This window comes from Lemur catta, chromosome 3 (genome assembly GCF_020740605.2).
Source record: "Lemur catta isolate mLemCat1 chromosome 3, mLemCat1.pri, whole genome shotgun sequence".
NCBI classification, from domain to species: domain Eukaryota; kingdom Metazoa; phylum Chordata; class Mammalia; order Primates; family Lemuridae; genus Lemur; species Lemur catta.
The window spans coordinates 85,205,743-85,231,098 of record NC_059130.1 but is presented as its reverse complement, the minus strand read 5'-3'; the positions used below and the strand labels follow the sequence as shown (position 1 = coordinate 85,231,098).

Here is a 25,356-nt window from a genome sequence, read left to right as displayed (position 1 = left end):
TAATTTTTAAAAACTAAAGTGAAAGTCTTATAATTTTAAGAAAATTACAAAATAAAACTACTCTTTGAATGTGACTCTGGAATTTTTTCTCCTTAAGAGTCTGTAACTACCCAAGCTTTAAATAATGAAGCACAGGATACAAATGAATATAATGAATATTTAAATACCAAGTTTAAATATGAACATTACTCTAAGAAACACTATTAAAATTGTGATGCAGTTTATGAAAGGAAATTATTAAATTAGTATACCTTTTAGTTGGTTCCATCTGCAAATTCTTACCTTGAATCCATCCTTCTTGTTTTTTTCCAAACTTGACCATTCCCCAGGCTGAAAATTCATTTGAAGAGACATATGAGTGACTTGGTAAAAGCAATACCTATAATTTCCCAATCTTAGACTCTAAGTTAAGTGCTTCCAGATAGGGCATTTAGCTTAATGTATACAATAGGAGAGGAAAATTACTTGGCTCTAATTACTCAGGCTATACTGTTGCTCTGACAACAAAATGAGACCAAAGATAAACTGACCCTTTTAATGTCTTCTATGCACTTAATGATGTAGCTCCGCTTGATTGCCTCCTTCACTGCATACGCGTCACTGAGGATTGTCAGGTGTTCCTCCAAGGCTTGCTGAATAAGGCTACTGGGCAGTGTTGGAAGATGAGCCAGTTCCCAGAGTACATCTAACACCTACAATAATATCACATATGGTAAGCCAGCCAATATGCAAACAAAACTGCTTTGAGCATCTGTAGCTAGAAAAATCCATTTGATTCTCCTGCCTTTCCAGAAGTGGTCTCAAAGCGAGCTTCCCGGCCTATGCGTCCAATCAGGCTCAACAGCTTCTGTCTTACTCTGTCACTCTCAGTCTCCCAGCTCTGTAGGGGGAAGAGACAAGACACAGGAATTGCTTCATAATAAATTGGGAAAACAGGCAACAACTTTACATTTGAGCTAAAAAAATTTAATGAAGGAAAGTACATTTAAATACTGCAATTTGGGCAGGACCTCAAAAGAGCTCACTATAGGAAAATTTAAAAGCAAGCAAGTTTGACTGAACACATACCTTCTGAATGAGAACAAACAAATGATTGAGCTGATCTGAATTAAATTTCACAGCTGCTGCAGCAATAATAGTATGAATGTTCTCGATCACGGTAGATGATTGTCCGGACTAGAAAAGGGGACATTGGAAAAAAGTTAAGTCTTGGAACTTGGTCAAACCTAAATCTTCTGCCTGGCAATTTATACAGGCAAAAGCAAAGATATAACAAAGATAAATTGATTCTAGTCTAATGAGCATTCACTTGCATGATAATATTGACAAGACTACATGAAGCAACCATTATTAATAGTCATCAGCTGGCCTTATTTAAATTCCAAGCAGCACTAATTTTTTAAAAGGAAAATGTAAAAAAAGATGAGAATCAAGTTCTCAATATGACATATTCACTTTAAGAGGAGAACAAAATATTTTCAACGAGCTAAAAAATTCAAACTGATTGAATTATGAGATAAGCATACTCACTTTTGGCATTTTATAAATAATCCTGAGGGCCTCAGCTGACAGTATTATCTGTCTCATTTTTTAATTTTGCTCATAGATATTTTGTGACTTCAGTTAGTATTTATTTATCCCATAGGCAGTTAAGTCTCTGCTTCAGAGCTACAGACCCAATTGTCAACCTTATGGTTGAAACTCAATAACCTCAATCATGTCACCATCATGCCTCATCGTTCATCATGTGAGAGACTTGAAAGGCAGGGGGACATTTTTAGATTTAGTTCTTTAAGAATTTTCTCAGTATCTACTATGTACATAGAGCTGTTCATTGAATATAGTAGGGATATACAATATATACATCATAGTCTCAAATCTTCAACCTTGTATGGATTCAAAATTTATACTCACAAAGCGAAATTATATGAGGATATTCTACTAAGGCCAAGACATATAAAGTAAAATCCATGGGCCCTCAGACTGTTTTCTTTTACTCCTGAACTAAACTTTCTATGGTCTGCTCTGTAATGCTGGGCTGGGAGCCTGCAAACTACATCTCCTACACTTCTCTGTCAGCTGTCTTCCTGCTATGTTCTGCCAATCACAGGCAGTGCTGGGGGACCAGAGACAGGAGGAAGGAAGGTGCATTTCTGGTTTGGGTTCAGAGGGTGGATGCAACAAGGGATTCCAGAAGCCTTGGTGGTAACAGCACCAGCACTTGAAGTGAAAGCACCTCCAAAAACAGCTTCCTTTCCTCAGACTTAATACTCCTTCTTCCTTTTTGCTCCTCCAGCATTCTTTCTTCTCAATTTTTTTTCTTTGCTTCTCCATCTCAGCAATACCTTTGTAAACAATCCCCTATAGTCACTTCCCTCTGTTTGTAAAACCTAGCATAGTTTCTGTTTCCTGACTTTATTTAATAGTATTAAATGGACAAAAACTGTTAATGAAAATTAATAAACAACAGAATGGAAAGAACAATGGATTGATAAACAAAAGACATACATACACCTATTCCTAGCTCTGCCACTAACTGCTATATAACCTTCAGGAAGGCTTTTCATTTTTTAATCAAAAAAGGAGAAGAATGGACTAGATCAGTACTTTGAAACGTCTTGTGGGTAGTGGAACCCTTTTTATATAAGCAATCTTAATAAAAACCCAAAGCTGTTAAATGGATTAGGTATGGCTGCTCTGGTTAAAGCAAGATAAAGGTCCCATTTCTCTGCTCACTCACCACCCTTTTCCCTCTCTTGTAGTTTAAAAATGCCAGGAAAAGGCAAAAATAATTCTCATCAACTTACCTGTATCTTCCAAATTTTAGTGAGCTCATCTAAAGACAATTTACTGCCCAGAAGTTCAATAATTCCCTTTATACGATCACAGTATTGTGCTTGGTCGATGTTACCTAATAGAAGAAACACCAGAGAGGACACCAGATATAGTGAACACTGACTCTCTAAATACTAATTCAAATTAATCCAAAACAATAGTAACTTGCTATAAGATTATTTAAAGGTTGATACAGTCAAAACCATAATTCTGTACCTTTTATATAAAAATATATTATTTAAATTATGTATTAGGTAATTTTTTGAAAGCAACTTACCTTCCAATGCAATTGATAGAACTGAGTTTTCAACTAGCCAATCTAATAATCTGTCTGTATCTATAGCATTCTTCACAGACTTGGATAAAGTGCTATCTTCTATTAGTTTGGTTACCTAGAAAGACAGGATTATTGTGACTGAATCTAATATACATCATCAAAATCTTCATATATAATTTGTAATTTTTGTGGTGTTACAATGTGGTCTGATAATTAGCACATATATATCAAAGGCCAGTTACAGAAATTAACAGACTACTATTTGAGATGTCTCTTTAAAAAGGACACGGAGCCATTCTTGTAGCTCTCACTCCCTGGACTACTGCTGACTGGCTCAGGGATAAACCTCTAACTCAAATCTCAATCACGGCATTTCCTCCATATTTTATACTGGGGAAGTATACAGAAAGAAAGCGTCAGAAAGACACTTTATATACAGAAAGCAAGCGTCAGTCCCTCTCTGGTGATGGGAATCACAGGATGGGAAACTTGGGGAAACTCTCCATGGCCACACTCTCTACCATATGACAGATGCCACACTCCACATAGAGAGAACGAGGCCAACATGCTCAGAAAAGCAGAGACAAGACTTGGACAGAGTCCTGGCAGTGATCAGCTCTCAAATTCTAGTTGTTCCTGTTGCCTGCATGTATCATTGTCCTTTCTTGGTTTGGCTATTCAATCCTTCATTCATGTGAAATAGCCTGGCATCCTTCCAATAAATTCCTCCTTGGGCCTAATATGGTTCAAGATGAATTTATTTCACTTGTAATCAAGAATCCTAACTACTACAAAACCAAAGGAAAAATATCTGGAATGATAACAACTGTATTGGTACCGTTTGTCACTCACCAAAACCAACTGTGCTGTTTCTGTGCATATGATACAAATTTAGGAAGCTACAGAAAATTTATTTCCATCATTTTGCTTAGACCAACACAACTGTAGTCATTTTGTTTTTATCCCAACCCCAGTTAGAAGATTTGTTGTAAGTAAACCAATATCTGAAATAAAAGGAATTGTACCCTTAGAGTAAAAAGTAAATCTCAGACTATATATATATATATATTATAAGGGATTACATTCTAAGAAATTTAATAAAAACACTAAATATTTCAGAAAATGAATTTTGAGAGTAATACATATAAGAAAGTGGTTTTTCTAACAAACAATTATAAACACGTACACCATTTTATATATCTCTTTTTTATAGGACAAGAAATTCTTATTTCTCAACATTTTTATATATTAATAACCACAAATTTTGGTAGAACTTAGTGTCTGTGCTTAAGTCTTGTAGAAACAAATGCAAAACTTACTTCTTTGAGGGAATTCATTTTAGCACTAAAATGTGGTGACTTCAGCATGCGCAGTAGGATGTCTAGTCGAAGGTCATCCACAATTGTCACCAGATCCGGTTGGAAGCGCATGCAAAGTAACTTAATGGCAGACAAGAGCTCAGGGATGCTAACCAACCTCTTTTATTTAATCAAAACAAAAACACAAAAAAGGAACTGTAAAAACATTTTTATCCCATTCTTACAAGACACACAAGAACATACAGTAACAATGGTCTGGTGGTATCTGATATTCTAGACGGCCAATTAGCTACATTTCACTTCTAAATAAAAGCACATGAGTGAGCAGCAAAGGAAAGGGAATGGTCCTGTGAGAAATTCAAGGCAAAAAAAAAAAAATAATGTTAAATTTAAATATTAAAATTGCTTTGAATAACTTTGGTTAAGTTTTAATACTGTATTCTTTTAAAGCTTCTATTCTACACCAATTGCGATACTATCAAAATCACGTTAGTAAAATTCTCAATGTTATCACTTACTGAGGACACTATATTCATTCTATTGACTGAGGTAACACCAACTGCTGGTGCTTCAGAAGTAGCACTAATTTGATGTAAACCGTATGTGACCAGAATCCAAAGAGCAATGGTACAGGAACCTTGCCAAATCCTGGCTCTACTTCCACGGACTAATGGGCGCTGGGGCCTGCCTGGTTGGACAGCAGTTACCTTGTCTTTGAGGTCCTTCTCTTCCACACTCCGCACATCCTGGATGGTGGTAAGAATGACTGGGTCTAGCATGGGCTGTAGAAATAAAATGCTATAGTTAATAAGAACTCCTGAATGCAGCCCAAAAGTAGAGAAGAGATCCATCTTCATTTACAATTCACAAAGAAGAGGGTGCATGAAACTAGCATTAGAGCCAACGCCAACTAGCTAACACTGCCGAGTAAACCCTTAACTGACTCTGTGCTTCAGCTTCTGTAATGTAATATGGGTGTAATCTCTGTCATTACCATCTTATAAGGGTAATTTTGAAGAGCAACTCAAGACACATGGACTAACTTTTAAAACATTAAGCATGAGTAGTATTTTTGAAGTAAATATTTTGCATATGACTTTTTAAAATGAACACAAGCACATACCACACAAAATGTTATCACATGAACCACTTTTGCTTGCTGATATGAATGGGGCCTAAACATGACTGTTTCAGAATGGTACCCAGTCAGATAACTAAGTATAAAAAGTATGTGTGAAGTAGTAAAAATTAGCTATATCTAAATTACCATTTCAATCTAAGTAAGATAATTTTTATAACTTAGCTGATGAGAAAAGAAGATAAACAATATTTGGCTATCAAAGCCAAGAATACATTAGCAATGAGTTACAATGACATCAGGCAATTACCCAGATAGATTTTCTTCATTTACGTTTATGCCATTTGCACAGTAAGGACTGAGGGCCATTATGGTTATGAGGCGAGTCACAGTGCTCTTATCAGTATGTGCCAGGCCCTGTGTAATCCTCACTACAACTCTGTGAGATAGGTATTTAGTATTATTATGATGGTCTTTCTACAGATTAGGAAACTGAGGCATAGAGGTTAAATAAGTCTTCCAAAGTCACACAAGTAGCCAGTGGTGGGGACAACTGTTATGTCAGGTAACATGTATTATGCTATGAATTTATTGCTAAATGAATTTAAGTTTAGATAGTTTGACATAATTAAAGTTACACACGCTTTGGTTAGAAATTCAGATACTTCTTACTCTCTCTTTAGAGTATACTCTGCTTATATACAGAAAATCTGTAATTTCTAAAGACCTATTAATTAGCAGCTGGAATATTTATGCTGAATTTCTTCCCCTGAGCAATGCATGAGTAAAGAGTATGTATTTAAAATTAAAAAGGCAATTATTAAATTATTAATAAATATCAATAAGTCAAATCATTTAGCCTCTTTATGTCTTAGGAGTTTCGGCCACAAAATTAATGGTTTATTTCTATGCTCAAGAAACTGAAAGAACACTAGTTGTTTCTGAAAAGTTTAATGTACAGAATGAATAAATATATAAACAGCCATCCTATTTCACTTAAATATCTGGCACTATTACCTTGACATTGAAAGAAAGCATTTAACAATTAAAACTAGACATTTCTAGAACCTACTAAAAAAAATCCTGTCTTCCTTATTAAAATGGCCCTAAATAAATTTGACATTATAAAGAAGGAACAGTACATGTAAAAACATTGCTCCAGAAGGACACTTCCTTCAAACCACTTATGGTGATTTTTAAAAAGCTCTGTAAAAGTCAGAGGTCTCACAGACTTATTCATAAAGAAAAAAATAAATAGAGATATTTCGATATGACATTTTGTTCAGTAAAACTTATTAATTGAAAAGGAAAGAAAATGAGAAAATGTAATAGGCTTTTAGCATTAGAAAACTGAACAGTCACATGACCTGTTGACTTAAAATTCTGCAGGAATTTTAGGCAGGGAATCAGACAAGACGTGCTGTTAAGCTGTTATTCAAAAGTGAGTGACTGAGCTAGTAAGTGAGCCTAGCCAATTGCTCAACACTGATCTACTGTAATACATAATGGCACTGAAGGCTTACACAATCCTAGGAAGCAAATAGGGATAAGGAAATGAAAAGTAAATAAATAAAAAGTATACTTGATAAAATGATAATTTGAAAAGGTAAATACCCTTCTAAAATATTAGAGGTCTCCTAAACTTCAAATTATTAAACATTGGTTTATCTTCTGAAAATATTTTATTACAAGGATAATTAATCTGAAAAAAAAGAAATTACCCTGGATTAGGCACAACTCTGAACAACATGATGAAAAGAAAATGACTGCTGTTTGCATGTCTTGGATCACCCTTCTGCAGTAATGGGAAATGGTTTAATCCTACCTGCACCACTGAGGAATTCAGGTACTCTGCACACACTCCTAAGGGTTGCACCAATGCGGAGACGGCCTAGAAAAAAGACAGTGAAGGTTAGAAATAGATTTGAGAGGATTTTTTCCTGTAAAAATGAAACAAATCCCTTTTCATATATCAGAGAAAAGTTTAAATAATGATTTGATCAAGTCATGAATGAAAGACTAGACAAACTAAACTCTTGGATATGAAGAATTAATATGATGATGTCAACCCATTTAAATTATTACAGAAATTTAAAGTAATATAAATCAGAGTATGTCCATAAAACTTCTTTGGAGAACTGGATGAAATGAAGGAGAGGATAGTTGGGGAGGGTATGAAATATGCCTTTAAATAAAAAACACACAAGGCTAATTTGAAGAAAATTATAAAACTTTACTAAAATACATAAAAGAAGGCCCAATAAATAGGGAGATACCATGTTCCTGAATGAAAAGACCAGTACTATAAAAATGTCAATTCTCTACACTCCGACCTATAAATTTAATGCAATTCCAAATATGACATGAGTGGAATTGTCTGTAGGGAAACCTGATAGGCAAACTATATCTAGAAGAGTAAAACTATGAGAAGATTAAAAAAAAATTTTAGAAAAGAATGTTACTGGGCAGAACCAGTGCTACCAATAATTAAAACAGTAGAGCAATAATACAGAAATGAACCAAAGAATGAATGACTAGAATAGACGTTCAGGAACAAGTCCATATATACACATGGGACTTTGATCTATGACAAAGCCAGTAAATGTGAATAATTCAATAGAGGATCTTATAACAATCGGTTACCTATTTGGAAGAAAATAAAACTGAATCCCTATCTTATACAACATATTAAAATAAATTCTAAATGAATTCAAGAGCTAAGTTTAAAAACTAAAAATATAAATTTACAAAAAGAAAAAATATATTTTTAGAACTGTGAGGTATGGGAACATTCCCTAAGCAAGTTAAAAAACTTTTAAGCCATTAAGGAAAAATTTGATTATATAAAATCTTGAAACTTCTGTAGAGCAAAAGACACTCTCAATAAAAATGAAAGATTGTTATGTAACTTCTGGTTCCAACATGGTGGCATAGAGGCAAGCTGGCTTTACTCCCCTCAACAGGAAACAAAAAACAAATACCTAGCACCAAAACCTGTATCAGCAACAACCCAGAGCTCAAGCATGAGGATGAGACAGTTCAGGGCCACAGAGAAATGGAAAAACTTATGTTGAAAGATGTCCCTGACATAATGTTAAAGGAAAATATACTAGGTATAGCTTGATTACAATTTAGTTTTTAAGAGAGAAAGAACATGTACAGATTTATATAAATTAGGAAAAAGTCAGAAAGGCTATGCACTAAATTGTTAACCCCTACCTAGGAGGTAGGCATGTGTGTCAGATGGGGTGGAAGGACAGGCAACTTTCATTTCTTACTTTGAACAGATATTTTCAACTGGTTGGATGGTGACTGATATTTTCTTCCCAGTATTTTTCAAATTCAAAAATATGTGACTTGTGCTCAAGTCTTATAATATGGCCTAAATTTGTTCTGGGACACAGTCACCTTCTTAACTGGTCTTCTAATCAGGCATTTATCAGGAATTTTAATTATACTTTGCTAAAAGAGTCTCAATCTTTGGAATCTCTTTGATGCCTGAGTTTTAACATCTCCTCAATAAAACCTAAATAATACAATTCTACATCAACTGCAGCAACCACCTAAGGGAAAAATCTTGAAAGAATCTTTAACCTTAAGACATCTGATAATAACAAGGGGTGAGCCCAGATTCCTAAGTATCTGTCCTTGGCCAATTTTCATCTGAGTACAAATTTCAGGCTACTCTATTTTTTGTTTTATTTTGTTTAATAAATTGACTCTGCAGGAAATTAGTGTTTCAACATTTTTTAAAAATAAAGTTTATTTCTGATATTGCCCAATGACCAGTTATTGAGAAACAAGTAAGTTGGATAAAACCTTAGATCTGAAGAGGGCTTTCTTTTGTTTTGCTTTTTAAATCACTACATATTATTTCTCAGGTCAATAAAGTCATTTCCAACATACTTAATCTATTCAACAGGGATCAAAAGGACAGTCCAACAACCTAATTAACTTCCAGGGAAAGAAGAAGAGACTTCTGGATCAGTGTCAGTAATCTGACAGACATGTGATCTGTAGGATAAACACTGGGTGGCAAGAAAGGGCCGGTCTATTACCACACCATCAGTCTCTCTGCTTGCCCACTACTATTTCCTTCATCCAGAGGGACCACGGGAGTCGATGAGTCATGGTCCCACAGAAATAGCTGCTACTGTAAGCACAATTTGCATCGCTTAACTATATTATTATATCACATCATTTTCTGCAGAGATCAAATTACAGTAGTTAGCACAGTGTTTTATACATGCCAAGGACATAATAAATAGTTTTTAATTGAATGATTAATTAACTAGAGAACAGAATAAATTGCTCTCAGCTACAAACAGGTCAGCAGTTGTGTTAAAAATTAAGGATTAGGTTATTCTCCTTACCACAGGTTAAATTTTTTTGAAAAAATTAAGTTGATGTAAAAATGAGGTAGATAAAAAACTACACTAGAGGAATGATTCTAATTTCCCAAGTTACAGCCCTTTGTTACTTATAAGTTTCTTAACACCAAAAAGCCTACTAAACAACCTTGTTAAAATATTTTTATTGGTGCCTGATACTATAAAATAAATTCTAATTTATATAATTGTTTAACTGAGTCATAAAATTATGTACATATTATTAATAATATATACTTGTCACATACAGCAACTGTCTTTAAAAAGTAAAATAATTTCATGTAACCATCACAAATTAAGAGAAATATACCATAGGCAAAGGAAAAATAGTGAGGTACAAAAACACCAGCGGGATGTGGTGGCTCACACCTATAATCCCAGCACTTTGGGAGGCCTGGGTGGGAGGATCCCTTGAGGCCAGGAGTTCAAGACCAGCCTGTGCAACATGGTGAGACCCTGTTTATAGGAAAAATTTAAAAATTAGCCAGTCTTGGTAGTGTGCACCTATAATGCCAGCTACTTGGGAGGCTGAGAAAGGAGGGTCGCTTGAGCCCAGGAGTTGGAGGTTACAGTGAACTACGATGATGCCACTGTACTCCAGCCTGGGCAACAGAGCAAGACCCTGTCTCTTAAAAACAAACAAAAAAACCCACACAAACATTCTAATGGAAATTTGGTTATGATTAGGAGTAAACATTTCTCTGGCTATCAGAACCATGAAATCTGCTCCTCTAAAGATTAATTTTTAACTTAACATTTAACTTACTATGTCCAGACTGTGTCCCCTTGGTGTATACCAACCCAAATAGAGTGACATTCCACACTGGGCACATACAGTGGTTGAACTTACCCCAAGTTCTATATCTTCTGAATGGAGTTTGGCTTGGATTGCTGCAAATCCACCTAATTCTCCAAACTGAGAACAAAAAGGGCACAAATTAATTTTAAATTGCTATATATGAATAATTTAAACAAGGAACTAAGGCTAACATTCTAATCTCTCACTGTGCTCTATAATATTGGTCTTGAGTGAGCCCCTATGGAATCATTCCAACACTCCTGTGGTACCCAGCTGGAGATGTGCTAAGTCCAAAAGCTCATGTGCATCACATACATGGTACATACTAAAAAAGGAAGGAACTATGAAACCTATCTCCTTAAAAAAAATTCTGATTATTGTCTGTAGCTGTCATTTGCTTAAAATACCAAACTTTGGGAAATCTCATCAGAAGATGGAAAATATACTATACGACATGACAACAATAATAAAAGTTGTATACCTTATTTACCAAATCCACAACCCATCCATGAGGTTCCTATGAGGAAAAAAAGAAACAAAAAAAAACCCAAAGTTGAGATGGCAATATAAAAGCTTCCCCATTAACCCTTATAATTCTTTTACCTGAAAAGTTAGAGAAAAAATGTCAAAATTTGAAAACTATTTTGAAAGTTTGTTTTCCCAAATGTTTCCTAATATGAGTATTTGATATTACTATATATAATTTTGGGAGTCTATGAGTTTATATTGTGATGGAATTGCCACACTGTGGAAAATTTATGCATTTTGGGGTAGCTGAGATCAGTTGTTTAAGCTCTCCAAGGTACAGGATAACTTGAGTTAAATTTTCTAAGACAGTTCTGTTTTAGAAATTATTAGTCCCAGCTGCATCATTAATTAATACTCTTAACTAAGTTCTTTATTTTCTCCTCCTTTTCTTCCTTTCTTTCCTTTTCTGAGCATTCACTGTTCTAGAGGCTGGATATAGGACAGTGACTAAGAAGAGATGCAATACCTGTTTACATGGAGCTCTTATTTTAGCAGGGTCAACAAAATCAAGTAAATCAGCATATTCGGGGTGGTGTTCATGAAAGACCTCTCTGAAGAGGTAGTTTTTAAGCCAGAATCTAAAGGATGAGAAGGATTTAGCCATTTAAAGAACAATCCTGGCAGAGAAGCTGAAATGGCAAAGGTCCTGTTTGAGGAAGGAGAAAAGAGTGTTCTACGTTTAAGAAACGGAGAAAACTCTCCCAGCCATGAGGTGCTGAGCCAGGAATGACACAGATGAGGCTGCAGAGAGAGGCAAAGGCTAGATCATGCAGAAACTTGCACACTGATTAGAAGCAAGCAACAGACACATTGTTTTTTTGGTTTTTTTTTCTTCTTTTTTTTTTTGAGACAGGGTCTTGCTCTGTGGCCCAAGCTAGAGTGCAGTGGCGTCACCATAGCTCACTGAAGCCTTGATTTCCTGGCTCAAGTGAACTCCTAGTTCAGGCAATCCTCCTGCCTCAGCCTCCCAAGTAGCTTGGACTACAGGGACGTGCCATGTCTGGCTAATTTTTTTTTTATTTTCTGTAGAGATGGGATCTCACTATGTTGCCCAGGCTGGTCTCGAATTCCTAGCCTCAAGTGTACTCCCACCTTGGCCTCCCCAAGTACTGGGATTATAATTGTGAGCCACCACACCTGGCCAACAGAAATGTTTTAGCAAGAGAGTATTTATGTTTTAAGAAAATCATTCTTGCAGTTCTGTGACAAATGGAACAGAATGGATGAACGGGAAAGTGAGAATTAGTTAGATAATCAGTTAAAAGACTAGATAGGACATGGCTGTGTGTGGGTAGGATGGTAGCAAAAGAGAGAGAGAGAGAAGTCAACCAGAGACATATTTGAGATTAAATCAAAGGACTTGTTTATGATTTAGATAGGAAGAATAAGAAAAAGGGTTGAATCATGGCTGATTCCTATGCTCTTGGCTTGAACACCTAGGTAGATGGTGATGCTATTTATTGAAAAGGAGAACAATGAAGGGTTGGGAGGCAAAATGAAGTTCCGTTTTAGGCATACTAAGTTTGAGAACTCTGTGTGGCAACCAGGAGGACACAGCTGACTCTTCAAATCTGGTGTGCTCAGAGAAGAGGTCTGTGCCACAGAGATGTAAGCTGGAGGGCCATCAGTATAAAGATGACATTTAAATCCAAGAGAATGGAAGATATTTCTTAGAGTATGTGTAGTGAATAAAGAGAGGAAAGCCTTGGGTCAAAACTGTGTGGAGGTGAAGGAGTCAACAGAGGAAACATGGCAGAAATGCAAAGCACTGTGGTGCCCTAAAAGCCAAGGAGGAAACAGTTCCGCAGAGGGAGCAACTGTGACCAGTGCTGCCAATGGGGTCAAGAGACATTTCCTTCCAACCTGGAAACAGAGAGGGTATTGGTGCCCTAATGAGAGTGGGATGGTGGAAAAGAAGGCAGAATAGAATACTGAAGAGTTAATGGGGACTTCGGTGTAGTTGCCCTAAACGGCTTTCCAGCTGAAAATAACTAAAACCAGTGGATAAAAACATTAAAAAATGATTTTTTACAACTACATGCGGCTAAGTGGGCAATAAAGCATTCAGAAGTTTAAAACAAAGAGAAAGCAGGAGGCCTATGAGGTAGACAGATTTTGAAGCCAGCTTTTACTTCACAGGCACCTGAGGAATCCTGGTGACCTCAAGCTTCCATTTGCAGGACAAAAAGGACATAAAGCCAAGGTGGGGCAGGGAAACTCAAAGAGACTGTTATACAAAGCTGGAACCTAAAAGGCTACATCTTCAGTGCAAGGTGAACTGAAATAAATTTACCCGCAGAAAGGGAAAATAATGAATCCTGCCTACTTTGATTTGGGTACTGGATGGAGGGGAGAAAAGAATTCTCCAAGAATTTGTAACCACAGAATTGCCTTCCTATGGCTTTTCTGCTCAAATTCACACTTTTTATGGTCTGAAAAACCTTAAGCTGAGACTTTATTTCACAGTGGTCCCAGATTTTAGTGCTTCAAGGCACTGGAAGAAGTAAAAGTAAAACCTTTCTGGAGGAAAAAATTTTCGACTTAGGCTTCAAAAAATCCCCCTAGATTAAATTCTAAGAAATATGAATACAGAGAAAAACAACAAATAAGTATAAATATATTTCTATACACACACACACACACACACACACGCACAACAAGTAAAAAGCCAGCAGAATCAGACCTGTAGATATCAGACACGGAATATAAAATAGCATTAAACAAACCAGGGATTGAAAATATGAGTCAAGAACATGAGACAATAAAAAAGTGACTAAACATGAGTCAAAAAAGAAGCAAATAATTTATATACTGAAAAACTCAGTGATGAAATTAAAGACTCAAATGAACAGGTTAAACAGCAGATTAGATACAAACAGACAAGAATAGTAAACTGTACATTAGATCTGGAAAAAGTTATCACAACGCAACACAAGGAGACAAGATGGAAAATAGGAAAAAATATGAAAGGGGTTAAAGGACATGGAGGACAGAATGAGAAGTGTAATATGTATCCAAAGTTCCAGAAAAAGACACTAATGGGGAAGGGACAATACTGAAAAAGATAATGGTTGGGAAATTTCCAGAATTGATGCATGACATTAATTTTAGATTCAGAAGCCCAGTGAATCTGAAGCAAAGTAAATAAAAAGAATACCTTGGTTATTTGCATGAGAGTCAAACTGACAAGCACCAAAGAGAAAAAAGAGATCTCAAAATACAGGCATGGAGGGAAGGCAGACATCTCTAATGAAGGAACAACAGTCAGACCAACAGCCAACTTCTCAAAAGCAATACCCAAATCAGAAGACAGTGAAATGGTATCTTTAATATTCTGATGGGAAATAGTTATCAATCTAGAGTTTCAAACGCAGTGAAAGTATGTATTCTACAAGGAATGGTAAACAGAGTTAAGTTCAGGCCATCCAAAACAAAGACTTAACCACCAATGGGCCTTTACCACAGCACACTTTATACGATGCACTTACCTACTTTATGGAGTAAAAAAACATAGGAGACTAAGACAATGCACAATAAAGACACAGAGATAATAAATCAGTCAGGAGGGGAGTGATCAGGTGAAACATTCTAAGGCCTTTACATATTGCTCAGAGGAGGATAAAGATATTGATGAAATTTATGTTTTGTTTAGTTAGTAAGTTAAAATATTAGAGTAACCACTAAAAGAATAACTGGGAGAGAGGACATGGAATCTTTCAAAAGGTATGACTGTCAAGGGGAGCAGAGGAACATACTGAAGCTAAAGAGGGATACAATACTAAAAGTTTATTTAATATTTAAAGATGTGAAATACCAGAGCACATTGTATACAAGGGTAATGATCTGATCGTAGGGAAAAGATTGAGGATACCAAAGAAAGAATATAAAACCTAAGGAATGATATGCTTGAGTAGGCAAGAGAAGAGGGGATCTAGAGCCTTCGTGAGAAAGAGAACCCCTCTGCGGTAACAAAAGGAAACCCAAAGACCAACCTTTCTGGGTCTCGGTTGTTGCACATGTAAACTGAAGGGAAAAGAATGACCATCTGCTGCGTATTTACTATAGTGAACCACCACGTTCAGTGTTTGTACATGTATTTGTCATTTAATCCTCTGAACAAACCGAAAGAGGAGATTTTGACATTTTGGGAAGTAGTACTGCGTATGGTTATTATAGAACACGGACTCTGTGGCTGGACTGCATGGCTTCTTCCTATAACTAGGTATGCGGACTTGGCAAGTACTTAACCTCCATCTGTCTCTGTTTCTCATCTATGAAATGGGGGTAAAAATAGTACCCAACTAGAAGACTTGTTGTAGGGATTAAATTCCAAAGAACATATACACTGGCATTTCCACTCAGCTCTTACCCCTTTCTCTGGAGTATTGCCTGACCCATCAAGGTGGCAATATCCCTGCCTCTTCTGAATTCCATGCATAGTACATATTATTATAATTGCACCTAATGTTTATTATGTTGTAATTTTTTGTATTCATATTTTCTCCACTATACTATTAAGCTAGGAATCACGTCTTATTACTTTTTATATAAAGACAGGGCAGTTTAGTTATATCTCAAAAAAACTGGAATAATGCCAGACACATAGTAAATGTTAAATAAATGATTGTTGACCTAAACCTTTGCTTCTATGAATGCAATGGACAAGTTTTCTTTCCACTAAATTTGACTTCTTTCAACTATTTCTCAAAAGCCAGTGTTTGAACTAAATAATTGTTTGATTATGTACTCCTTGTGGGCAAAATGTTATTTACATACTGTAGAACTCTGAATATAAAATAAAATATTGGTTCTGGGCCTGAAAAGGCAAAAATGTTAATGCTTAGGGAGTCTAAAAGAAAATTATATAGGAGACTAAGTACTAGATTATTGATTTCTATGTACAATTACTCATCTTCAGTCATTTCAAATGCTCTAGTCTCTTAAATATCTCTACGAAACTGGGACACCCATCAAACTGCGGTTCTGATAATCCAATATATGGGGCACTAAAGTCATTTCTCACTTCACTAGATATCATTTCAAATCTATAAAATTCTTCATGATGCTAGTTAACAGCTATGGAAAAATCTGCAATGTCTGAAAAAAACTTCAGGCAATTTTATGAGCCATATGGGACATTTGTCATTTTTCACAGATTGTCTTACTCCGAGTAAATTGTCATTTCTATAGCACAGAAAATCTTTTTCAAGATGAAACAAAACTATACTATGTTTACCTTTTGGAAAGTAGATACAGGTGAAATAGCAAACATATTTCCCTCTCCAAACACTTCTGCCCAATTCCTTTGAGACACTTTCATTCTGTTTTTAAAATGGTATTCATTATCAGGATTGAAAGCCTAGATTCAAAGAGAACAGAGAAACATTATTATCTATTTCTATAGCAACACATATTAGCATTAGAAAAGCAGATAAAAATATAGCCTTGGACTCCTTCATTAATGGAATCTTTCAAGAACACCAACAAAGCAGCACACGCCGTAGCTAGTGCAGAGGAGCAAAGGACTAATGTGGTGCTCTCCTGTCCTGTTCAATGTTTGCTGCGAGACAAGAGTAGGAAGTAACAGGATGAGAAGTCTGACTTAAGGCAAAGTGATACCAATGCTCCAGATGTGCTAGGGCGGCCTCAGGTAGAGCTGGGCCACAGGTAGAGCTGGGCCACAGGCAGGGCTGGGCCTCAGGCAGGGCTGGGCCACAGGCAGGGCTGGGCCTCAGGCAGAGCTGGGCCTCAGGCAGGGCTGGGCCTCAGGCAGACCTGGGCCATAGGCAGACCTGGGCCACAGGCAGAGCTGGGCCACAGAGACAGTGAAGACAGAAATTAGGAGGGGAAAACAGGAGGGTCTGTCTTTCATGCAGCTACTGCTGCCTGTTGGGGGAAAAGGCCAGAAATCTAACACACGAACACTCCGTATGATAGTATTTAGGATACAAAAAATTGGGGAGAGATAAGAGAAAGGCATTTCATCATTTTACAAGCTGTAAAATACATTAACATTATTATAGAAAGGTACTTCTTCCAAACTAAAACACATGATGGTTGCTCTGCTTTTTAAAAATAAAAACCAAGGACCCTAACAGCTAAGTTATTATCTTTAGTGATAAAATCATTATCACTCATCATTAACTAGAAGTTAGAGAATAACAAGTATTTATTTTAAACAAAATGAAAACACAAAAGACTTCATTTTAGAGATACTATACCATTGTAAGCACACCCAGGAGCCCAATGGGAATTGGATCTTGTTTTATTCTCTCTGCAACCAGTTCTATTAATAGCATCAACATGTTGTAGATTCCTTCATGAATTTCAGTACCCCACTTGTGAACAGCACTTGATGTCAGGAGCTACAAAAACATAAACGGCAGACTAGAATCTAACTTGAAAAAAGAAAATAAATCTATAGTTTATCAGGTCAATTTCAAATAATGAAGAGATTATGACCAAAATACTTTTTTTATGCAGATGACTTGCTGTTAAAAGACCCATACCTATAGTCCATCTACTTGGTCATTTATTTCAAAGTCAACACAGAGTTTTGTTTTTGAATTTTAATTCTCTTGCATTAAAGCAGTTTCTTTAAAAGAAAATTTTTATTTGCTTCTCTATGTGTCATTATTACCAGGGGAGGTCAAGTGGTGTAGAACAGGTAAAAACCCGAGAGCAATTCCTGGTACTACTGTTTTCTAGCTGTGTGGCCTTGGACAAATTTACCTGAGTTCTCAGAGGCTCAGTTCTCTCATCTCTAAAGAGGCATAACTCCTATCCCCTTCACACAGATGTTATGAGGATCAAACGACAGAATAAACGTGAAAGCATTTTATAAATGATAAGGCATTATTAATATATCTTGATGGTTGCCTGTCCTTATTAATCATTATTTCAAGAACCTGAGAAATGGATGTTATATTTAATGGATTCTAACATACATATTCTTTTCACATTTTTTAACATCTCAGAAATAGAATGGCGCCTTTCCACCTGTTGACCAGATGACAGCAGGGTTCTGAATGTGAAAAAATTTTAGAAACATCTTACCAATAATTTATTTTGCTTATACTTTCCTTTTTAGTAAGTACAAAAGTAATACTTAATTTGTTAAATGTGTAAGAAAATCTAAAATAGCTCTCAGTGAAAAGACACTGTAACACTGTTTACTTAGCAGCTATTTTTCTTAAATATAAACATCAAATATAAAGTAGTGGTACATCTTATAATCAGATAGCTTCTTAGATTCGTTAAAGAGTGGAGAAACTGGATTCCCCTGATCCTCAGCCTTGTAGTCCTTGAGGAAGTCTAATTTAGGAACAATTGTCAGAACAGGCAATGAGAAATCAAAAGATTTCACTTAAACTTGTATGGTGGTTTCATGTTTTTGTAAGATTTCCCTCCAAAGGGAAAATACCAGGCAATTAAAAATTTTTTCTTGGCCACATTGAAAACCCCTTGAAAAGAGCAGTCTGAAGGAGTCCAAACTGCAATGGTTGCAGAGAAAAGACTCAGCTCCAGATTTTGTAAGTACCAATTAGTGGCACTATTTGCTCAAATGAGCAAAAATCATAAGACTGATTTTATATAAACCAGTGAGTTACCATTTTTTACAAGAATTTTTTTGCCTGACTATATATTTCTCCTACACCATAACAAAGCAAAACAAAGCAGAGATCGATATTTAAGAAGCTTTGTATGACTGCAAAATAAAAATATATGTGGATTAAGCACCACTTCCTCTGGTGCGATTCTCATTTGTTCATTTTTCACTTTGAAAAGGTAATTCTGTCTACCTTCTAAAATTCTGAGATGGGGAAAGACAGGCAATACCTTGTGAGGAAGATACGCAGATGGTTTAAACTCAACCATATACTATGGACAAACCTAAATTATTTTCCCTGCCTGAACATACTAGGAAAGAATACAAGGCTGGCCTGAAGGTAAAAGGTGAAGAATGCATAAATGACAACAGAGCTCCTTTTGTGCACCTTATTCATGCAATCACTTATTATTCATACCCTTACTTCTAAAAAAATGTTAAACGGAAGCTTGTGAGAAAAGCCTGGGGAAGAGGGGATGGGATGCTCCTTGTCCCAGGAAACGCAGTGAGGAAAGTAGTACCAATTATGTCAAATCCTACTGAGTATTCTGGCAGCCAAGCCTAAAGGCACACAGAATTCTGTAGCTCTTCTGATTTAATAAAAGAAAGTATGCCTAATTGATGGGGAGGAGAATCTTTTTAATAGCTCTAAACTGTAGGAGAATTTAACATTTTTACATTAACAAAATTGAATAACATAACACAGGGTACCTTTGAGCTCGTAGTTTTACAAAAAAAAAAAAACAACCAACCAATCAACATGTGACCATTTATTATGAGGGCATAAAATAAAACAGTTCTCTGAAACATCTCTGCACAGAGTTAGACTATTATACTCCAAATATGCAACTTGCTGGTGAACTTACTTGATACAGGGCTTTCTGGGTCTGGAGCTCCTTAACCTAAAGGTCCTTTCCTTTCCTTAGACTAAGTCCTTTTCCATGACTCTGAATAAACTTGTATTTTCCTTCTCTGTAAATCTGCACATATATTATATGTCACCGTATGTTACATTATAAAAATTTTGCTATTTTTTAAAAAGGTACTATAATTCTTAAAAGAATTCTTAAAAGTTTAAAATTATTTTAAACTACAAATTGGTAGATGAATTAATCTAAAATGAAGATAATTCATTTCATATAATCTCTGCCCAAATGACAATTTAAAAAGATTTCTTTTTTGAAAAAAGAAAGAAAACTTCTGTTTCTAAAATTCATTTTGTTAGTTTTTAAGCCTTGAATCAAAGGAGATTCTGTCTACCAAAATGGAGCTGGGAATAACTGTTTGCAAATGAACAGTTTGTTTCACTGGGTTTTAAGATAAATATAAACTTTACCCATTTGTAGTTCTAGTGACTTACTTACACGTAGGACAAAACTGGGTGTCAAAATCCAGAAGTTAAGACAGCAGGAGACTCACTCATTCATTCAATATTTACTGAGCTCTTTCTACAAGCTAGGCACTTGGTTGTATGCTGGGGGAGACAGTGGTGTCTATGACAGACACAGTGCCTGCTCTTGTGAGGATTCAAGGCTCATGTGGTGAAAGGGGAATCATCCTGAGTCAGTCTGCTTTCAGAAACACAATTTCTGTGATCTCCTATTCCCATTGTTAAGAAAAATTGCTTTCTAAGAGACGCAACCAGAATGGGAGCATATCATTCTGGCTCTGACAGAGATGCTGCCATATGCATGCCATTTTGCTGGTAAGAACATCCAATCTAACCTAACCTAACTTTCAGTAGCTTACAATGTCTGCTTCTGCCTCAGTAAAACAGTAAATATAAAAAGGCTCACATTTTGATAAATAAATACTATACTATCTAAGTGCCACAATTCTTACTTTACTAAAGTGTGCAATTTCCTAGTATAATTAAGCCTTAACCTATTCTTTAGCAATTAAATATTAGGAAAAAGTTAAATTCGACCAAAGATGCATGCAAACAATTAAAGTAGTAAATCATTTATAAGCCCTAAATTCAGAGCTACTTTTTTTCATATTAGAGGATTCCTCAGCTGACCAAGATTCATAAACTGGTCTTACACATGAAAAAACTAAAACTAAAACAAGACGCTTGTCTACTTCACCACCATCAAAAAAAAATCAGATCAGCACATTTTTCTTACCTTTTTAAATGCTTCAGGCATACACCTATCCATAAATCTTTTACAATTCTCATCAGATTCAGAAAGACCTTAGTAAAATAAATGAAAGAATATACCTTATTTAGATCTTAGGTAGTTTGTAGAAATCATATATAACATTTTAAACTCATACTAAATACATATGGAACTATCTATTATAAAAACCTTGATTCTTAAGGGGTTATTAAAAGTAGAATATATACCTTCTGATGAGGGAACAGGCTGAGAATCACGGTATTAGACTAAATAAATACTAATTAGAACTGAAATGGTTGAACTTAATGTTTTCATGTCAGAGTAACTTCAAGGATCTGATTAAATAGCTAGTAAAACAACAACAGCAGCTACTTCCTAGCCATTATTGTTTTTCTAAACAGTTCTATAAAAACACAAATATTTCAATAAATGCCAAAATCACTCTTCTCCCCTAAAACAAACTGACAAAATGTGTGTAATAAAATATACAGAATTGTGTCTGGCACAATTTACACATCAAGTGATAAATACTAAGTGAATGAATGAATCTATTATAAAATCACCCTTTGGAAGAAATGCATTTCCTTCTTAAACTCAATAATGGGTTTTGCTCATCATTGGGAATACTGCTGAACAAATTTTCTATTTTTTAGATCTACTGTATAGCATAGTACACAGATCCTTCTTTACAGGTGCTCAACAAATGCTGCTGTTGAGAAGCCAGTCATAAATGCACCACAAGAGCCTATCAGGATTAAATCGAATCCCAGTCAAAATATTTCCTTTTGATGTGTCTCATATTTAAACATGGCCAGTAAACTATACATAGTTTTAATAAGGAAAAAAACTCTTACTCTCTCTTGAAGCTAGAAGAAAACAGTTGATTTAGTCAAAGACTACGAGAATAAACAATCTGTCCAAGATCACACAGCCAGGCAATAAGAGCTAAGATCAAACTTAGGCCTCCTATGAAAAAAAAGTCCTCAGGTGTTCTGAGGTCTGGAAACTTACCAAGTCTTGCCAGGTAGGTAGAGGCCAATAGGCATTTGCCTAGTGATTCTTCTCGCTTATAAGGGATGGACCAATGATCCGTTAAAACACGGCTTTCCAGTTCGTATAAATTTGTTGTAGGGAATTCAATTCCTTCCCCTGAGCAGTTTCCATTTTCATCATTCTTCTGACAAAAAGGGATTAAGACAAAAAGCAAATACACTAATTAGAGACTATTCTAAAAATTTAGAATTGAACACAGAGCAAATGCTTAACCAATGGTTGCATTAATACCACCAGTGTGGATCCCACCTTTCTTTCTCCTAATCACATCTTTCACCAAGAGTACCTTAAATATTCTCATCTTTCATCATTCTGGCATTCCTACTCTCTGAAAAGGTAACTTCATCTTTTTCTTCAAAAATGAACTTCATTTCTCATAGTAAAATATCAAACCTGCCTTCAATGACAGCCATCCTGTCCTCACCTCTTTTTTTCTCACTGAGAGAATAAATCTCTTCAAAGAGGTACCTCTACTTGCCATCTCTTTCTCACACTGACTCAATCCTGACACCACCCCAATCTGGATTCCAGAGTCCCTACTCCCCAAAGTGGCTATTGTTAAGGTCACCATTGAACTCCATATCACATGTTTCAGTCCTTATCTTACTTCTCAGGAGTATCTGACCTTCTGCTCACTCTCTCCTTTTGAAATGCGATATTCTCCCTGCTACTTCCCAGGTTAGCACTCTCTCTTTCTCCTCCCGTGGGTCTGGCTGTTCCTAGTGTGTCTGGTACAACCTGCCCTCCCAGTCATCAAATATTTGAGCTCCTCAAAGCTCAGTGTGAGGCCCTTTTCCCCTCTCATTCCAGTCTACCTCCCTGGGTGACCTCATCCACACTCCAACTCTCAATTACCTCCTATCTGCAGATGATTCATAAATTTCTATCACCAGCTTAGACCTTTCCTCTGAGCTTCAGACACACAAATGCAACTGCCTACTTGACATCTTCTCTCATTAAATGTGTGCCCCAAACCAAATTCATGATCCTCCCCCCTCAATCCTGGTCCACTTCTCATGTTCCCAATCCCAGTGAATGGTATCAGATTCATCTGGTGGCACCACCAAAAACCAGGGAATCATTCTTAACACACTCCCATCCCCACCCCCAACACCTGGGGATCATACCTCCCAAATTTCTCTCAAATCCCTCCACTTCCGTCCATCTCCACAGCCACCTCCTGGCCCAAGCTGCTGTGGCTTATGCCTAGATTATTTCACCAGCTTCCAAACTGGTCTCCCTCTACCTCATTCACACATTGGCTTTCCACTCTGATCTTTATAAAGCACAAATCTGATGCTAAGTCTAAAAACACTTTCATGGCTTGTCTTTGTTCTTAAGATAACCCAAATCATTTTTTAAACGTCTAGAAAGCCTTGAAAAACCTATCCCCTACCTCTTCGTCTCCAGTTTTCTACACTCTGGGTGGTTTCTCTGGGATTTAGCTTCTTGACAAGCACAATGCTCGCTGTATCAGACTAAGTTCCCAAAAGGCCTTAGCAATGTTTCTGATCCTACATGCTCTTCCAGAACCTGGCCACTCTCCATCAAAAGGTAGCATTTACTCCCCGTGTCTCTGAACCAGAGTAGGACTGTGTGTGTGCCTGCCTCAATGAACAGAATACAGCAGAAGAGACACTGCATGATGTCCAAGCCTCAGTCATGAAAGGCAATACAGCTTCCTCCTGGCTTGTCCTCTCTCGGGACACTCACTCCTAGAACCCAAACACCATGTCATGAGGGAACCCACACTAAATGGAGAAGTCATATGCGGCTGTTCTGTCCAACAGTCTCACTAAGGTCTCAGTGGACAGCCAGCCCCTGAAGGCCAGCGAAGGAGCCTTCAGATTAGTCCAGCCTCTGGCCATCAAGTCATTCCCAGCCTTAGTCTTCCAGCTGAGGCCCTAGGCATCATGCAACAGAGATAAACTGCTGTCTGAATCCTTCCCCACAGAATCAATGAGCATAAGAAATGGTTGTTTTATGCCACTATTCCTGAACTCATCTTTCTGTCCTCTTTAACTTACTTAACTCCTATACATCCTTGATTCTTTCAGGGAAACACATCCTTTTGTTTCAGCCTCTTTGTAATTTGAATCTAAAGTGTGTCCACTGTAGACAGCATATACTTGTATCATATTTTAAAAAATCCATTCTGCCAACTAAACCTAAACCTTTCTAGAACTTCTAAACTAGGTCAAATTCCTCCAGTTATTATGAATTATTATATACTCTTACCATCCTGAACCTCTCCTTTATAGCACTATTCACAGATATAATTTGTATTTACTTGTGATTTATTTTATGTTTGCCCTCCACTAGACCAAGCTCCATAAGGGCATGGACATTGTCCACTTTTGACCAACTCTGTATTTCCAGAACCTGGTCCCTAACACAAAGTTGGTATTTAGTAAATACTGTTAAATGGAAAAATAATCCATGCGAACAAAGTTTCAATTAATAATGAGGTAACTGCCAGACTTTCCCTCAGTTCTCACCAAAATAACTACCAGAACTGATAAATGAGTTCAGCAAGATTGAAGAATACAATATCAATATACAAAATTCAACTGTATTTCTATACACTAACGATGAACAATCCTAAAATAAAATTAAGAAAATAATTCCATTTATTATAACATCAAAGAGAATAAAATACTTAGGAAGTATGAAACTTGTACACTGAAAACCAAAAAACATCACTGAAAGAAATTAAAAGAAGAATTAAAAAAACAGAAAGACATCTAAGTTCATGGATTGGAACTTAATATTGTTCAGATGGCAATACTTCCCAAATCGGTCTACAGATTCAACACAATCAGCATCAAAATTGCAGGTTCTTTGCAAAAATTGACAATCTGATCCTAAAATTCACACAAAAATGCAAGTAACCCTGAATAGCCAAAGCAGTAAGATAAAAGAAAAACAAAGTTCAAGAATTCACATTTCTTAAACTACAAAAATCTATTATAATCAAGAAAATGTAGCACTGGCATAAAGATAAATATTTAGGTCAATGGAATATAACAGAAATTCCATAAATGAAACCTTTTATTTATGGTCAATTGATTTTTTCAACAAGGATGACAAGACAACTTAGTTAATCTTTGACAAAGGCATAAAAGCAATTCAATAAAGGAAGGACAGTCTTTTCAACAAATGGTGCTGAGACAATTGAATATACACAACCAAATGAATGAAACTGGACCCCACCTCACACCATAAACAAAATTAACTCAAAATGTAACACAAGAATAAATCCTCATGACCCTGTATTAGGTAATTATTTCTTACATAAGCACAAGAAACAAAAGAAAAAGTAGGTAAATTGAACTTCATCAAAATTAAAA

At 36.1% G+C, this 25,356-nt stretch overlaps 1 protein-coding gene across 5 annotated transcripts in view; it reads right to left on the bottom strand.

Annotated features, from left to right (window-relative positions):
* The window catches only part of USP24 (ubiquitin specific peptidase 24), a 125,679-nt gene that overhangs the window by 77,474 nt on the left and 22,849 nt on the right, over positions 1-25,356 (bottom strand). For 2 of the 5 annotated variants that reach the window (XR_006734177.1, XM_045547929.1), the window contains exons 1-16: positions 22,614-22,779; positions 21,965-22,130; positions 20,960-21,027; positions 17,446-17,589; positions 16,461-16,583; positions 11,178-11,213; positions 10,748-10,813; positions 7,335-7,400; positions 5,139-5,213; positions 4,432-4,590; positions 3,113-3,227; positions 2,808-2,911; positions 1,069-1,176; positions 785-880; positions 531-692; positions 283-330 (exon numbers count right to left, since the gene is read on the bottom strand). Coding sequence is in view for 4 of the 5 variants with exons in the window: in XM_045547929.1 (XP_045403885.1) it covers positions 283-330; positions 531-692; positions 785-880; positions 1,069-1,176; positions 2,808-2,911; positions 3,113-3,227; positions 4,432-4,590; positions 5,139-5,213; positions 7,335-7,400; positions 10,748-10,813; positions 11,178-11,213; positions 16,461-16,583; positions 17,446-17,589; positions 20,960-20,992 (1,335 nt within the window). In the remaining variant the exon portion in view is untranslated. Of the gene's footprint in view, positions 1-282; positions 331-530; positions 693-784; positions 881-1,068; positions 1,177-2,807; positions 2,912-3,112; positions 3,228-4,431; positions 4,591-5,138; positions 5,214-7,334; positions 7,401-10,747; positions 10,814-11,177; positions 11,214-16,460; positions 16,584-17,445; positions 17,590-20,959; positions 21,028-21,964; positions 22,131-22,613; positions 22,780-25,356 lie in introns of those variants that run through there. The other 3 variants (XM_045547930.1, XM_045547928.1, XM_045547931.1) reach the window with 3 other exon arrangements.